At 41.3% G+C, this 16,582-nt stretch overlaps 1 protein-coding gene across 1 annotated transcript; it reads right to left on the bottom strand.

The window, feature by feature from the left end:
* Nucleotides 1–547: 547 nt before the first annotated feature.
* Nucleotides 548–10,186, bottom strand: LOC124777854. Its single transcript, XM_047253390.1, has 3 exons — nucleotides 10,155–10,186; nucleotides 3,894–4,121; nucleotides 548–875 (listed from the first exon to the last, which is right to left on the bottom strand). The coding sequence occupies exons 1-3, from the start codon at nucleotides 10,180–10,182 to the stop codon at nucleotides 814–816; spliced, it is 318 nt and encodes a 105-aa protein (XP_047109346.1). The 5' UTR covers nucleotides 10,183–10,186; the 3' UTR covers nucleotides 548–813.
* Nucleotides 10,187–16,582: the final 6,396 nt, after the last annotated feature.

Here is a 16,582-nt window from a genome sequence, read left to right as displayed (position 1 = left end):
ATATGCCATCATTTCCTCTGAATTACAAATGGTTCAGTATTTCTCAGGCCTGGTAAGGACCAGCCGTGGCGTCAGTCGTGAGTCCTTGCTGTGGCCGCCGGTGTCCACGTGGCAGTCAGTGTGTTACGATTGGAACTGGATATTGGGATTATAGGAGGTCAGCGTGAATAATGGATGAAATGCATTTGGTGATATTAATAATAAGCATTTATCTGTCAGTAGCCGGCCGGTGTGGCCAAGCGGTTAAAGGCGCTACAGTCTGGAACCGCGTGACCGCTACGGTCGCAGGTTCGAATCCTTCCTCGGGCATGGATGAGTGTGATGTCTTTAGGTTAGTTTGGTTTCAGTGGTTCTACGTTCTAGGGGACTGATGACCTTAGAAGTTAAGTCCCATAGTGCTCAGAGCCAATTGAACCATTTTTTGTTCGTCAGTATTTACGTGAACCTGTAGGTAGAGAAATATCTTTTGCTGGTTAAGTATAGGAGTTGACGTCATGAAACTACACTTTTATTGCGTCAGCATACAACTATTACAAAAACAACAGAAAGATAAAAAGAATACAAATGCAATGTTTTTAATACTGATCTTTACAGAAGTGAAATTTACTGCATGTCGTGAAATAATCAGAAACTGACACAGAATAGGATGTGTAGATTCCATTGTTTATGTTTAAATAAATGTGCCAAGGTCTGACACTCTGGCAGTTTCTTTGCTCCTCTGGAAACAGCAGATGTCTTCAGTCAGCAGGTCAGCCATTTAGCCTCCACTCCCTCGCAGACGATTCAAGCTGAGGCAACGGACTGGCAATACTCCTAGTTCCTGGGACAATCTGACAGGTATGGTTTACACTGACTCTTTGGTTTCACCACGTAAACTGCAACGAAGAGAAATGCGCTTTACTAAAGATAGGAAGTACAAAAATAACATAGCAGTTTAATTTTACTAGTGATATGACAACGGTAAGCCTTCACCTTTTTTACATAGCGCGAATTTCACTGTCAGCATTGTGACAAGATTATGTTACGATCGTGTATGAGAGATAATGTGGGGTCACACAGTGTGCTATGTTACAGGGTTCCTATCCCTACTGGTACTATAGCAGACAGTTGGAAGATTGACGACGCGAATAAACCTGACTTATTAGCGTATTTCGAAAGTTTAAGGATGTCACTAGAACCACATTCCTCTAGGTGGGTAATGCTCCTGGCATGCGAAGCATTCAGTAAGCAACACATGTATCCTGTGACGAGGCAAATGACGAGAACCTTAGGGATCTCGGTTTACTTTGCTGTGAACTGATCTGGCGACCCCTGAGTTTGTGATTTCGAAATGGTCAGAACTGCCGTTCCCCAGTAACCGTAAAGCATTGTCACACGTGAGCTATCTCATTGGAAAGCTGCGCCTCACGAGACCATCTTAACCCTGGCACAATCCAACGTGACTAGAAGAAATGCGTTTACTCTGTCCTTCGTGTACACGTCAGCAACGGTATTCCGCCGTCCGAACGTTCGCCCAACCACTTGTAACAACCCGATTGTAGAACCCATAACGAACACCGTTTTGTTGCAAAAAGGAATAGAAAAGTCAGTTATCTTGACAGTGATGACAGCTACTGACAACATTATTTACTCTCTACGCAGTTTGATAAACAACAATTTTATGTAAATATTAATGCTTCTCATAAAGAAAGAAGTGAATGAAAGAATATCATATGATACTAAACAGAAACCGTAAGGAAGCAATTGAAGAAACTATTATTTACGAAGGTTAAATCCCAGACCATAAATTCACCAAAGATAACATTTATCCTAGAAAAGGGATGGAGCCGCATCAAGCTCTAAGTTCTCTGTGACTACAATGTAACTCGGCAATGGAAATGTTAGATTCAGTTCTCTCTTGTACTCTTGCAATAGTAGTACGCATCTTAAGCGTTTCTAGATTGTTCTAAAACAGATCTGAAGATTAAAAGTTTTACGGTTGGAAGTATTAGTCAGAAGTCGGACAGAAGTAAAATCATCTTTCCCGTTTAGACAGATAACGGGATAGATGTTGCTGATTTGTGATGGGACTTAGCCTTAGTGATACTTAACAGTCACGAACATCAGAAAACACACAAAGACGCTCTTCGCTGACATAAACTCATTTATTAGAGTTGAACAGGCAACAGATAAACGCAATCACGAAGAACTTACAATTGCACCGTGTTGTCAGAAGCTATCGGCAAAGTCAGAACTTCGGATGCTAAACGACGAAATTACCCTGCAGAAACTCTGAATGAATTCTGTACCCTTATCCATCACACAGAATGCCAAGTGTGGAGAGCGCAAGATCACCAAAATGTTAATTGTTTTGAGACAGACCAAAAGTTTGTAGTAGTGAGACCTTTCATGTTCCCCAACTCTAGAAGATCCACATTTTGTTAGAGTTTGAAGAATTATTCTCTTGAAATTGCGCCTATGATACTCTGCACGATCCCTGTGAAGTTATGGGCTTCTGCTTTGTGCGAGATGAGAGGCAACTTTCTGTTTAATAATCGTCCGCAGTATTATTGCACCTGGGACTGGGGCATATCGGTCGGCTCATCATGAGTTTTAATTGTGCTATTTTGCTAGGACACGATGAGCAATTTCACAGTACAAGCACAGCTGTCCTGAAAACTTCGACCGAAGATGCGTTTTCCTTAACCACTGTTCTTGATGACTGCAATGTATCAGCCTGCTTACAACAGTGGCCACGAAAAGACAAACTAAATAACGTCGTGTTTGTGTAGTAACAAACTTACTACACATGTAGATTTTACCTCTTGTTTTGTAGACATGTCCATCTACAGATTCATTATTTACCTTTCATGTAACAGCTACTCTCGTGGTAACCAAAACACATGCAGGCACAATTTCTAATTCAGTTGAAATCTTAAGTAGTACTACCACAACGCCACTTCGCTATCCTTTTTTCTAGATACTTTGGTCTGGCCTAAGTAAAGTGCTTTTACCAGGTTCTTTTTTCACTGTTCATTGACTCCTAATTAAAATATGAGGCATGCTGCTATTTATAAATGCCTCAAATTTCGGACATTTTCAGCAATGGTTGTACTAGCGCAGTGTGTCATCGTCTATAAGTAGCATATGGTTCGTTCTGATATTACGTTGTACATGTTAACTTCGTGAATGAGTGTGTGCCATAATTTAATGCTAGCATGATGTTTCCGATTAGATGTAGTCCAGAACGTTCACTTATCACTGCCCATGTTCACCTAATCCTTCGTCTCTACATCAACGCGTCGCTAAATTTTAAACTTCGAAGCCTATTTCTACATGTTCCTAAACGTATGACGGGTATTGTTTATACGCACTAATCCACTTTTCGGCCTTCTACAGGGTACGACGAAAAGTGTACGTTACCTATCGATTTACAGTGTTTAACTTAGTGTAGGTTTGTGTACAACGCTGCCAACACATTGACTGTGAAAATTAAGCACACGCTATGGACCGCGGTAGAGATGGCAACTTCCGTCTCCTGTTAAAATGTCTTTTCGTAAAATGCTGAAACTATAGCCCATTTCGAACTTGACGTCGCGTTACACGACATAATCCTCGTAAAAAAATTCAAAGGTGTGTAGAAGTTAAAAACATGCAGTAGTTTTGCGGGGAAAGAAAGTTAGTGTAAAAGGTGGACTAAATATGAGCAGCAAATTCCTCTGAATGGTTTTGGTGGAGAATCATGAAGAGTTGTAATTTCGTAATTTCGGTAAGGGCGTCCCTGATCCTTGATGATTTGGTTTCATTCATGTTTTCACATTCACGGAAGAACCGTTGGCAAAATAAGATGCAAAACGGTCTAATGCTATCTTGTCAATCGTGCACAGAAAATAGTAGTATTTGAATTAACTTACCTTTCGGTAGCTGGTTGTAGCAAGAATACAGCTTCAAGGAATTAGCATACAAGTAGAACTTGTTGTCTGCTGCGACACAAATGGTATCATCGTCATCTTCCGTGTAGGACGACCTTCCCAGAAATATATTCTCAGCCGTGATATTGCCGGTGCTTAGTTCCTCATTCCCGATGCTGACGGTGGTCGTCCCTTCTGGTTGTCCGTAGACCTCCACCACTGCTACCAGTGCTGTAAAAGTCAATGATCGTAATCACAGATCTTTATATCGTCTAATGGCTGTTAGTGCAACTCACCCACTTAGCACTACAACACAGCTGTGAGTACCGGGCGTGCGTCGTGCTTCGGAAGCTCAGTTGTTAGAGCACTTGCCCGCGAAAGGCAAAGGTCCCGAGTTCGAGTCTCGGCCGGGCACACAGTTTTAATCTGCCAGGAAGTTTCATATCAGCGCAAACTCCGCTGCAGAGTGAAAATCTCATTCTGGAAACATCCCCCAGGCTGTGGCTATGCCATGTCTCCACAATATCCTTTCATCCAGGAGTGCTAGTTCTGCTAGCTTCGCAGGAGAGCTTCTGTAAAGTTTGGAAGGTAGGAGACGAGTTACTGGCAGAAGTAAAGCTGTGAGTACCGGGCGTGTGTCGTGCTTCAGCAGCTCAGTTGGTAGAGGACTTGCCCGCGAAAGGCAAAGGTATCGAGTTCGAGTCTCGGTCGGGCACACAGTTTTAATCTGCCAGGAAGTTTCATATCAGCGCACACTCCGCTGCAGAGTGATAATCTCATTCGGGATGTCATGGATTATTTGAACTACATAAGAGTAGTACCAATACATCGCAGCATGTACGTCACTCTAATCGTTAGTAACTTGAACTATCAAACGATAATTGGGGTTTGGCACAGGAGACACATGGCCTAGGAGAATCTGGCAGTTGTAATCCGTTCGACGAAAGTAGAATACTCTTGCCACTACAGCTGGTAGCGACAATGGCATAAGTGCAGTAGTACGATTGCCCCGAATAATTTATCCCTTGTTCTGAGTGTACCCTACTAAAATTACATACTTTCATTGAATTATACTAAGTGCTCTCCTGGCTATAAGCTAAATGCTGTAATTGGAAGTCATTCCCCATAAGGTTGGTATTGGAATCCAATCTGTCCGCCTAACATCCCACACGTTAATTGGCTATGATGTATATGACAGAAAAGTGGGTCATTTCTTGAACAATCCGCTCGTCCCACAAAATAAAAAAGAAAGAATCAACAGTGACATAGACGCTACGTTCATGTCGGACAAGTTCTCGCAATTAATTTCGTGCTCCATTATACAAATGCAATGGTCTTCCAAGTTCTTGTTGGATTGTTATTATCTCACAACTAAATTGACAATAGTAGTACTTTACTCAATTATGTTTGCGAATGTTTCCCTTTCTAGTAAGGTTCTTCCCCAATAAAAGTTAGCCAGACATTTGGCTGAAAAAGTTGGGCTTTTCATTGGTTCTGACATCAAGCAGCCCGCTCTACCGTTTGTAGTAAGGAATGAAGAGTATTGAAGGAGCTGGAAGCAGTTCTCTTTACGATCATGTAGCTGATGTTTCACTGAAAAGCACAAATATCTCCAAGTGGATGACTCTCTAACAGTCTTTCACTCCTCATCAAGATAAAGAACGTAACCCATTAAAACATTGCTCCTGTTACGTCTCCTCAAAATCACTTGCTTGAGAAGATTAATAGGTACCATTAGATTTTGTCTGTTTTTATGTTGCACTCAAATTAAATTTAGGGTCAAAGAAGTGACAGCCTTGCATGGAAAGTCTCACTTAACTTCTTGTGATGTTCCACATATTGTACGATTGAGGCATCACAGCTCTTTCACTATTTACGTTAAGTCCAATTTACTAGTACTTACACGATTCCGTCACAGTAATGTGACCACCGCCTTTGTTCGGCATGAGCACGAGATAATCACTGACTGACGGTAGGGTGCAACATTAACAGTGGAGGCTGTGCCAGGCCGCCGCGGCGGACAGTGCAGTCTTTGTCATAATGCGGAAACAAAACTATTTATCTGACGTCCAAAAGGGTATGATAATTGCCTTCCCGGCCATAAGTGGATGCACGCCTCAGTTTGTAAACAGTTCAAGTGTCGCCCTGCTTAAAGTGTACTGCGTATGGCGAAACTGTACTATCCAAAACCGACAGCATGACCAGTGGGGCAGCATGGACCATAGATGGCAGAGGTGACAGGCAGCTGCGGAGATGTGAACGAATGAAACGGCATACAACAGTTGGGGAAAAGACGACCCTGATGAACTAAAGGGTTACCAACAGTGTCTGCTCAACAATCATCAAGCGAAAGCAAAGGGTTACCAACAGTGTCTGCTCAACAATCATCAAGCGAAAGTCGGTATTTTCCGGCGTCTACTGCAGGTGCCAGATTCGTACGCTTACGTCGACTGCTGTTCATTGGCGACGAAGGCTTGAAATTGCTGTCCAGTATCTTAACTGGACCTGTTTTGAGCGGCTGATTTAGGCGAAAGACGTTTTATGCTCGATCGGTATAAGGCGGGTGGTGTGTACGGTGTGAAACGTCTCAATGCAAACAACCTGCAATGAGTGAGGGAGTGCTATGGTCTGGGAATGTATTAGTGTCGGTGATTATTCATAATACATGGCATAATTGATCCAAACTACACTCCTGCAAATTGAAATAAGAACACCGTGAATTCATTGTCCCAGGAAGGGGAAACTTTATTGACACATTCCTGGGGTCAGCTACATCACATGATCACACTGACAGAACCACAGGCACATAGACACAGGCAACAGAGCATGCACTATGTCGGCACTAGTACAGTGTATATCCACCTTTAACAGCAATGCAGGCTGCTATTCTCCCATGGAGACGATCGTAGAGATGCTGGATGTAGTCCTGTGGAACGGCTTGCCATGCCATTTCCACCTGGCGCCTCAGTTGGACCAGCGTTCGTGCTGGACGTGCAGACCGCGTGAGACGACGCTTCATCCAGTCCCAAACATGCTCAATGGGGGACAGATCCGGAGATCTTGCTGGCCAGGGTAGTTGACTTACACCTTCTAGAGCACGTTGGGTGGCACGGGATACATGCGGACGTGCATTGTCCTGTTGGAACAGCAAGTTCCCTTGCCGGTCTAGGAATGGTAGAACGATGGGTTCGATGACGGTTTGGTTGTACCGTGCACTATTCAGTGTCCCCTCGACGATCACCAGTGGTGTACGGCCAGTGTAGGAGATCGCTCCCCACACCATGATGCCGGGTGTTGGCCCTGTGTGCCTCGGTCTTATGCAGTCCTGATTGTGGCGCTCACCTGCACGGCGGCAAACACGCATACGACCATCATTGGCACCAAGGCAGAAGCGACTCTCATCGCTGAAGACGACACGTCCCCATTCGTCCCTCCATTCACGCCTGTCGCGACACAACTGGAGGCGGGCTGCACGTTGGGGCGTGAGCGGAAACGGCCTAACGGTGTGCGGGACCGTAGCCCAGCTTCATGGAGACGGTTGCGAATGGTCCTCGCCGATACCCCAGGAGCAACAGTGTCCCTAATTTGCTGGGAAGTGGCGGTGCGGTCCCCTACGGCACTGCGTAGGATCCTACGGTCTTGGCGTGCATTCGTGCGTCGCTGCGGTCCGGTCCCAGGTCGACGGACACGTGCACCTTCCGCCGACCACTGGCGACAACATCGATGTACTGTGGAGACCTCACGCCCCACGTGTTGAGCAATTCGGCGGTACGTCCACCCGGCCTCCCGCATGCCCACTATACGCCCTCGCTCAAAGTCCGTCAACTGCACATACGGTTCACGTCCACGCTGTCGCGGCATGCTACCAGTGTTAAAGACTGCGATGGAGCTCCGTATGCCACGGCAAACTGGCTGACACTGACGGCGGCGGTGCACAAATGCTGCGCAGCTAGCGCCATTCGACGGCCAACACCGCGGTTCCTGGTGTGTCCGCTGTGCCGTGCGTGTGATCAATGCTTGTACAGCCCTCTCGCAGTGTCCGGAGCAATTATGGTGGGTCTGACACACCGGTGTCAATGTGTTCTTTTTTCCATTTCCAGGAGTGTAGTTAAAAGAAAAAAGGGTCCGTTAAATTGACAACTCATTTTGAATCAAGTGGTCATTGTAATAGAAAGCTGTAGTAACTACGGTTCTATATGGTGCAGCACTGCTATGGTAACGCAGACAATCAGTTGAAACGAATAGTGATATAAGCGCAATACACGTTTGAGTGACAAAAGTAAACTGGCTATCTTGTAGTCTAATCAATTTTTTCTGATTTTATGTTGTGTTCTGTAAATGACCTATCTCTACACAACATTAGTATTGGCAAGAGGTTGTTGCCATGAACGATAGATTCTACGGCACTATTCGAATAGTATCTGATAAAGAATTAACTGCTTGCGGTCAGGACTAAATATTTTCAAAGAGACAGCATTATCGTGGTTTGTGTGACGCATTACAGTTTCTATGCAGTGTTGCTGGTCGCAATTAAAATATTTATTAAAATAATTTGATCACAGATTAACATCTTTTGTGTTTATTTTACGCGTGTATTTTACATCTAACCTCGCGCGGGGGTGTCTGTTAATTTACCGCATTACCTTTTTTGTCCAGTATTTACGTGAATTCAGTGTCATTAGCTATTTACCAAATGTAGCTTTCAATCGTTTTGGAGATGGGAAACCTTTTATTCTGATTTCTAAATTCGTTCAGACAACCTCCCACGGTAAGGCTGCCGCACGTTGCCTTCCTTTTTTTATTTATTTTTTGCTTTTCTATCGTTGTTGTCCACAGCAAACACTCATGCAGTAGCGATAGGGTTGTCGCTGTCAAAATTCCGTCGGTAAGCATCGATCTTCGATTTAGACGCTTTGTTCATATTTATTCTGCAACAGTTTTACACACAGGAGAGTATACGTGAGTAATATGTTATGATACAACAAGAATGTAATGTGGTTGCACTGGATTACTCAGTTGCTTACTGCACTCTGTTGATGATTCGATTCAGCAAACAGCTTATAGTAGACGAGATAAGCTTCATAATAGCGAAGATTACGAAGTGCTCATTCGAAATAAGACATGCATAATAAGGTCTATTGGATTCTTTTTTTTTTTTCTTTCGGTCATACAACCATCTTTCAAAACATTGAAAAATTTTTTTGCACCCTCCACGTAAAACGACGAAAACTCTACAAGATATCTCACGGACGGCACTGATGTCTGTAGCGAGGTTGCTACGTTAAAACACTGTAGGGAAATGGAAATCTGCAGACGGTCCATTATTGTTTGAGGCGCTGGTAGTTGAAATTGAACGTAAGTAAGAATAAAGCACTGCGCATAAACACGTGAAAAAACCCACAACACTTCATTTACACTACTGGCGAAAATTCACTGAAACCAGGAAATACCTAGGAGTAATTGCCCGAAGAGACCTAAAGTGGAACGACCAAATAAAACTGGCTGCAGGAAAAGCAGTTGCGAGTGTGAGAGTTATTGGAAACTTCTTAATGAAATGAAATTCATCCACGAAAGAGATGGTTCTCGAAGCACAATGTCTGTAGGTTCCTGTGTACTTCTCGTCCGCCTTGAATCGATAGGACAGACTGAGAAGATAGAGAAGACGAAGAATGATTCTTTTGTTTAGTAAGTGCGGGGGCTTTACGAATATGCTGAACGAGCTCAACCTCCTCATCGTCAAAGTGATGTTTCAAACTGTAACAAGATTACTACGGCTGTACCTACAATATATACATATTGTACTTATTTACGTGATATCGGTTATCAGCTTTTGTCTGTAATTTTGTAAAATGTTTGTATGATTGTCTTTGCATCTATTATCTCGATACTCGCTACGATTCCTAGTTTGCTTCTCATGGGTGTATAAGAACTAGTCAGCCATACTGTACATTTGTAATTACTTGGGTCTTACTCTAAAATGATTCAAAATTTTCATATAGGCAACACAAACACCTTTCGTCAACTATCTATGAAGTACCATTGCTCGCGAGCAAAGGATATCAAAAAATCTTCTTAGAACACTCCCTACCCTTTAAGGTGTTTTCCATTCCGAACTTTACGTCGCCAATTGCTGCAATAAAATGTACTTCCTTGACTCTAGAAATAACTTTTCACACTGATTAATACATGAGAAATCACCTAAAATGGAGGTAAGATAAAAATGTTTCACCTGAATGAAAGTTTATAAATTCAGCCAATACTTACCAGCAACAAGCAACAGAGCAGCTTTCATTGTACTCGACAGGACTATAATTGCTCGATGCGATATATTTTCGTTTATATATGTTTAGACACACGATGGCGTCATTGAATGTTATCCTTAAGTTTCCTTCTGATTTTCCGTTCCGTGAACTGTGGTTGCAGCAACTAGCAGCAGATTGACTTTCCTTGTACTTGAAACGATCTGTTATCGTTCGCTGTGTCATACTTACTATCAACATTACAACTATAGCATTCAATAAAACTGGTTACCATACTGAGTCGTTTACTTTGCTTCTTTTTTCCTTTCCTTCTTTTTGCGTTGCGAGTCACTGTAGTAGAGGCGAGGAAACGAAACGACCGGTGTCCACTGCCACGGCTCAGCAACACTATTGAGTTGATATTTTCACACTCGTGTTATTGGCAATACTTGTCCAATCCGCAATGAGAAGACCAATTTCTATTAAAGCGAGTTTCTAGAAATTGCTTATAATACATTTTAACATTAGTACAACTCAGTTTAGGTACAGATTCGAAACGAATATTTTTTTCTTTCAATAAAGCCTGTTTGTTAATGCGGTACGGCTCGAATCTTGATGAAAGGAGGTGAACAAATGTTAGTGATCGTTTATACCGTTCATCGAGCAGTCTAAAGAGCTTTCCATTTTGAAGAGGAAACACTTGTGCCTAGAGGTTTGTATACTTAGGAACCTAAGTACCTAGATACTACAGTCAAGTTACCAATCTTAGAATTACATGAGGGAGTGTACTCTAGAGACTACCGAAGCAGTTTCCACAATGTTCTAATTTTTTTTATTGTTCTTAGACGTAAGGTTGTGTTTTTGCAGCATTTGTAATTTTTTCGAGATCTACACATTTAAGTCCTATTTAATACATTAAATCTATTTGAAATATATAGTCAATTCTTTAGTTACAGACCTTTATGCCAAGTTATACATACATATTGCACTAGATTAATTTTGGGAATACTATATCGCATGGGCACTTAAAATTCTCCTCCTAAAAAAATCATGTTGTGTTAACGGGTAACAAGCCGACGCCTTCTGTAGACACTAGCCGTCATATGAAACACCAGACGAGGATTATTTGTTAGGATTGAGTCTAGCTACACAATTAAAACGAAAATGGCAAATATTTGCTATAACTCTAGAGAATGGGCACACAAAGACTCTTAGGAAATACATCCTATATAAAGTATTGACGGTTACGGAATGCTGCGTCGGTCGTTCGCCTTAATAAGAAATAATTTAACAGAGGACAATGTTGTGACTTGGAAAATGGGAAATCCTTGAATGTGGCGGAGAAAATTTTGTAATGCAGGAAGAGACTGGAGCACAAGAAAGTGGATGAGTAATAAGAAAGTATTTTAAAAACCAAATACCCAGATGGCTAGAAGCGAAAGTGTGTAAATTGTTTCGAATTACAACCTTGTCCTTGGCTCTTCTGGTAGAGGGAAAGTCACAGAAGGAACGACTTACAGAGAAAAAGACGATTCATCACTTCTCACTAACACCTCCTCAGAGGTACACAGACGTATTCAACATGAGAAATGTTTAATTGTTTTGGGTTTTAGTGTAAATGGCATATTAGTTACATATGTAGTACATTCTATCGTGTGAAAAAATTATGTCACATTGTCCTGAGAACAATGAAGTGAAACAACTTTTTTAATGCATTTAACCTCTCATTTTGCAATAAAAGACATAATGTCTGGTGGGATACCGCAATCACTAATTATACGATGTTACTTATAATCCGTCTTGATTGCAAAAATATTTATTCACATGACTGGTTAGAGGAGAAACTCATGTATACACAGCAACCTTCACATGCTGCGTCCTGTAACCGAAATTTGCAGATCTGAAGATGGTTCTAGAGGCACCGAAGCCGGCCACGTGAATTAACATTTTTGCAATCAAGACGGATAATAAGTAACATAGATTGGAACCTCGTGCACAGAGATGTGAGCCATACAGAGCTAAGACAATGATCAATTTCAGTTGCACTGCACTTCCCCAAAGGTGTTGTAACAAGACAATTGTCCCTTCGCTCTTCCTATAACTAGCGAAGAAGTGTGAAGAACAATTCACATAGCTTCACAGCGTAGAGATGCTGCAAACAGCAAACTACGATATCAGTTTATGGTTTCACGTATCCTGTTACCATTTACGTTCCTACTGCTTCTTTCGAATACTTATATACTTATTATCTTTTTGTCAGTGGTCTCAGAAAGACTTTTGGAGAGATTTTCTCCGTTAGTAAGGCCATTTTTTTTTGAGTGACTTCACGTAGATGATGAAATTAATAACATTGAAAATAAACAAAGCAGTTTGATGATAGTTTGACTGTTAACTGGAACTAATCATGAGAGACGACATTCTGTTAAGTGGTACTGAAGACAAATCGTCATAAAGAACGGTAAAGCCTTTCTCACTTCGATTGGAGAAATACCAAATCTCATTCTATTACTCCTCTTTAAACATCGTGAAGATTTAGTTTGTGGCTTTAGGCGCAAATCAGCATGGTTCCCTTAAAAAAAAGAAGCCTTTCATTTCCCACCACGTCCTTATTCGAGCTTGTGTTATAATTCTGATGACATAGTTATCTTCCCACATGACGTGCTTGCTGCTGCACGAAAATATACTTCGATATCGAGTTTTTTTCCTCTGACGCCTTCTTTCTAATGGACAGATATCACGAGTGTATGAACGGACGTAGACAAAATTAAATGTTGATTTTTGAGCTTCTACATATTTTTCAATCGTTAGCTGATTCGTGGCGGTGATACAGACAGATCAGTTTATTTCATGAGTAAAAATGTAGCCACCGATATCGTAGAACTGACTTCGGTTAGGAGTAAACCTGTTACAAGAACGAGGAAAACAAAAAGCCCGAAATAATGTGTGTAAATGATAATCTGTGAAGACAGCCGCTTGAAATCTGTTCCGTCGCCGGCGAGTCAGCCACTTCGGGCTCTTCCTCAAACTGAAAATTCCGGTATGATCTCGAGTTCTCTGAACAGTCTGTCGCACCACACTGGCACTTCTCTTCTAGAACTACCTCGTACTCTGTAACAAATAAGTGGACAGATGTGTCAACAAAGATGAACTCTGTGAAAACTTCTGTAGAGGTCTTGTTATTTACTGTTGGTACAGCAAATGTCAGACTCTCCCTTTCCCACAGAGCACACGCAGTTCTACTCCTGCAGCCCCTGCAGAACATGAACAGGAAGTCACGAATGTAGACTTTCTTTGACTGCATCCCAATTACCAGTATAGTATCCATTTTGTTGATGAGCTTTAACTGCTTCATCTTCGCCTGTTTAGTAAACAAAGTGACGTGCTACTTTTCTACTTTTTACTAACAAGGGACAGCTTTGACAACGAATTTTCGGAACCGCACGAAATCATGTATAAAATAACAAATGGTTCAAATGCTTCTGAGCACTATGGGACTTAACATCTCTGGTCATCAGTCCCCTAGAGCCTAGAACTACTTAAACCTAACTAACCTAAGGACATCACACACATCCACGCCCGAGGCAGGATTCGAACCTGCGACCGTAGCGGTCTCGCGGTTCAAGACTGAGGCGCCTAGAACCGCACGGCCACACTAGCCGGCTATAAAATAACACCCGATCACGAAAAAACCAGTGGTCTGTGTAATTTCCATGCAAAACGCTGCATTCTACAAAGAGTAGTATTTTAGTAGAGAGAAATAAAGTTGCAAGATTTAAGTGAAAGGTAAACAGGGAACTGGAAGAATGTTAACACGTAATTCAATGACGACAGTATAACATGAATTTTCAGTCAACAGTGCAAAAATACTCTGCCTAAAGTAATCATATAGCTCCAAACACACATATCCTACACACCTGATAGTGCTTATACTAATCCTCATTCTGCGGATGCTGGAGTGGTTAAAACAATGCGGACTAGAACAAAGTCAACACCTGAAATAAATCCACGTTACTATATTCAATATCACTTACGTATTCAATCAGTCCAACAACAAAAGTGACATTAATTACTTAATTACATTTCTAAATGATGATGTGGGTATGTCAGTGTCAAACAGGCATTTCACCATGTATAGTGCAAGTTGATTGTACATAATAGAGCAAAGGTATATTGACAAACGTATGTGAATCTTCGCTTGTGTTTTGGAACATTGTAGTCTTACATAATCAGCAATCCTTCTGATGTAGAGCTTATATTGGTGAAAGATGTAACCACCAAGAGATGGTGGTCTTTTGTGGATTTTAGTGGAATATCTTCAGCATAAGATCTTTGCTTGGAAAACTTGCACCTCGACGAGTGCGATGCGTCTACCCTCACCATCAATTATGCAGCAACACGTTCTTTCCACTGGCTGCGAGTTCGCCAAGGACTAAAGTTAGATATCGTTTCATGTTGATCTTTGGTCCTTGTTCTACTTTTGCTTGCCTCCGCATGAATGTTCCGTGGGCAGGTTGTTTCTAGTCCCTTTGAAATATATGGGGCAATAGTGTCTTTTGTCTATTGAAACCAGATGTACAACTTGTTTACTAATCAGTCTGTCATTGATAATTCCATATCAATTGTGTATATGTGGGTAGAGCGTGACAGTGTTGAGGGTGAGGACATTTCGTACTGGAATTGGATTTGGTCATTGTTCCAAACATTTTCTCTCTCCACATTCTGCTCTCCCATAAACACGTTCACTTCATCCACAAACTGTTGTGTCATCTGACGTATATTATTAATGTCTTCTTTGTCTTTCTGTGTGACAAATGTTGTAAAATGCCTAGATGAAATGCGATACTCAGCTTTAAGACGTAGCTAATGGCATTCGAAGCTTTGAAATTGTCCTAGTTATCCATTTTAGACGTTTCTAGTGCCCACATCTGCAGGTGCCAACAGTGAACTGTAGATCCATACGACCTCTCTCTATCAAATTGTGATACCACATGATCTTTCAGAGCTTCTAATTGGGACAGTCTGTTTTCTTTAAAACGATCTTTATCTGCCTTTCACTAGCCGCACAATTTACAATTTATCGGTAATTTGATTTACTTTTAATGCGCCTATAGTGTCTCACTAGTGTGCTACAGGAATTAAAGACACGATTCCCACAGCCTTCTTTTGTGTTTTCTAGTAGGCTGTCATCAATATCATCTATGACACTTGATTTCAACGGATTTCTTGTAAATAGATCACACTCACATTGACTACACTGTTGTTGTAGGTCTAGAGATGAACGTCGTATACTGTTCGAATAGCCACCTCAGGTTCAGGTTCTTCCTGTCCTTAAAAATCAGTATCCCTGTCTTTATATTTTATGTTTAACTTCTTTAACTCACATCCACTAGATTTATGCAGGTGTGGAATCGTTAAATTACTTAGCTCACCCAGATTGTTTTAGATTTAATTTCTCTGTGATGTTTAATGGTGTGTGCAATAAAATAACGGACAACGCTATGAAAATATATACTGTACTAATTGAAATGAAATTCATATCAGCAAGATTGTCATAACACGAAAGTCGATTGTAGTAAAACGTAAAGTATCTGTAAAAACAGCGTGGTGGCATTAGATTCAATTATTATGGTATTATTTATTCTGGGCACTGAAACAAACTGTGTTTACTTGCTTTCCCATGTCACAATGAACTGGTACGCTAGTGTGGAATGCTACAAATAAAATAAATAGAAGTTCCCTATTGATATTTCAATTTAACTTATTTTAGCTGTGACACAAAACGGATAAAAGTTTATCCTGCACCGAGACTGTAATCAGGAACCAAAGCAGGCACCCTTCCCTGGCAACCAACTTACTCATAGCTAGCGAAATTTTTACTGCATTGTCCTCTCTCTTACTCCTCCACTCCGGGCTTCGAAGGATAGTCTCAGAACGTAAAAGACGAGATTAATCGCAGTTTCCAATTCACATGATTTCCAGGGGCTCAAAACCGTAAGTAGATAACATTATTTCACACATTATGTGAAAATCTCTCGTATTATTTGATGCAATTCATACAAAAATATCAAGTGATATGTGTAGGCAAATTCTGTCTCATTCATGAAGTAACTTGTTGATCACACGATTGCCAAACATATCCTGCATTGCTGTCCACAGTCAGTTAATCACTGCAGACCTGAAACCAAACTTTTAAATATAAGAATTGGAAAATTCCTAATATTTCACTTCTTAGCACCGCTAAGAGCCAATAATTTGAAAAAAAAAAAGTGTCATTAAATACGTGACCTACTGATCTATGCGTCATGTATTGCGTGTGTTACAGCAGGTCCCTATCAAGTAAAAGCAGCTGTAGCCCATGTATCAAATATGATACATCAGGTCTCTATGACCCAACAATATTCAAATACAAAACATCCCTATTTATTGTTGTTTACTGGAAGTTTAAGGAAATTT

This window comes from Schistocerca piceifrons, chromosome 2, assembly GCF_021461385.2.
Source record: "Schistocerca piceifrons isolate TAMUIC-IGC-003096 chromosome 2, iqSchPice1.1, whole genome shotgun sequence".
Lineage (NCBI taxonomy): Eukaryota > Metazoa > Arthropoda > Insecta > Orthoptera > Acrididae > Schistocerca > Schistocerca piceifrons.
The sequence above is the reverse complement of the archived record's forward strand: the minus strand, read 5'-3'. Positions and strand labels throughout refer to the sequence as shown.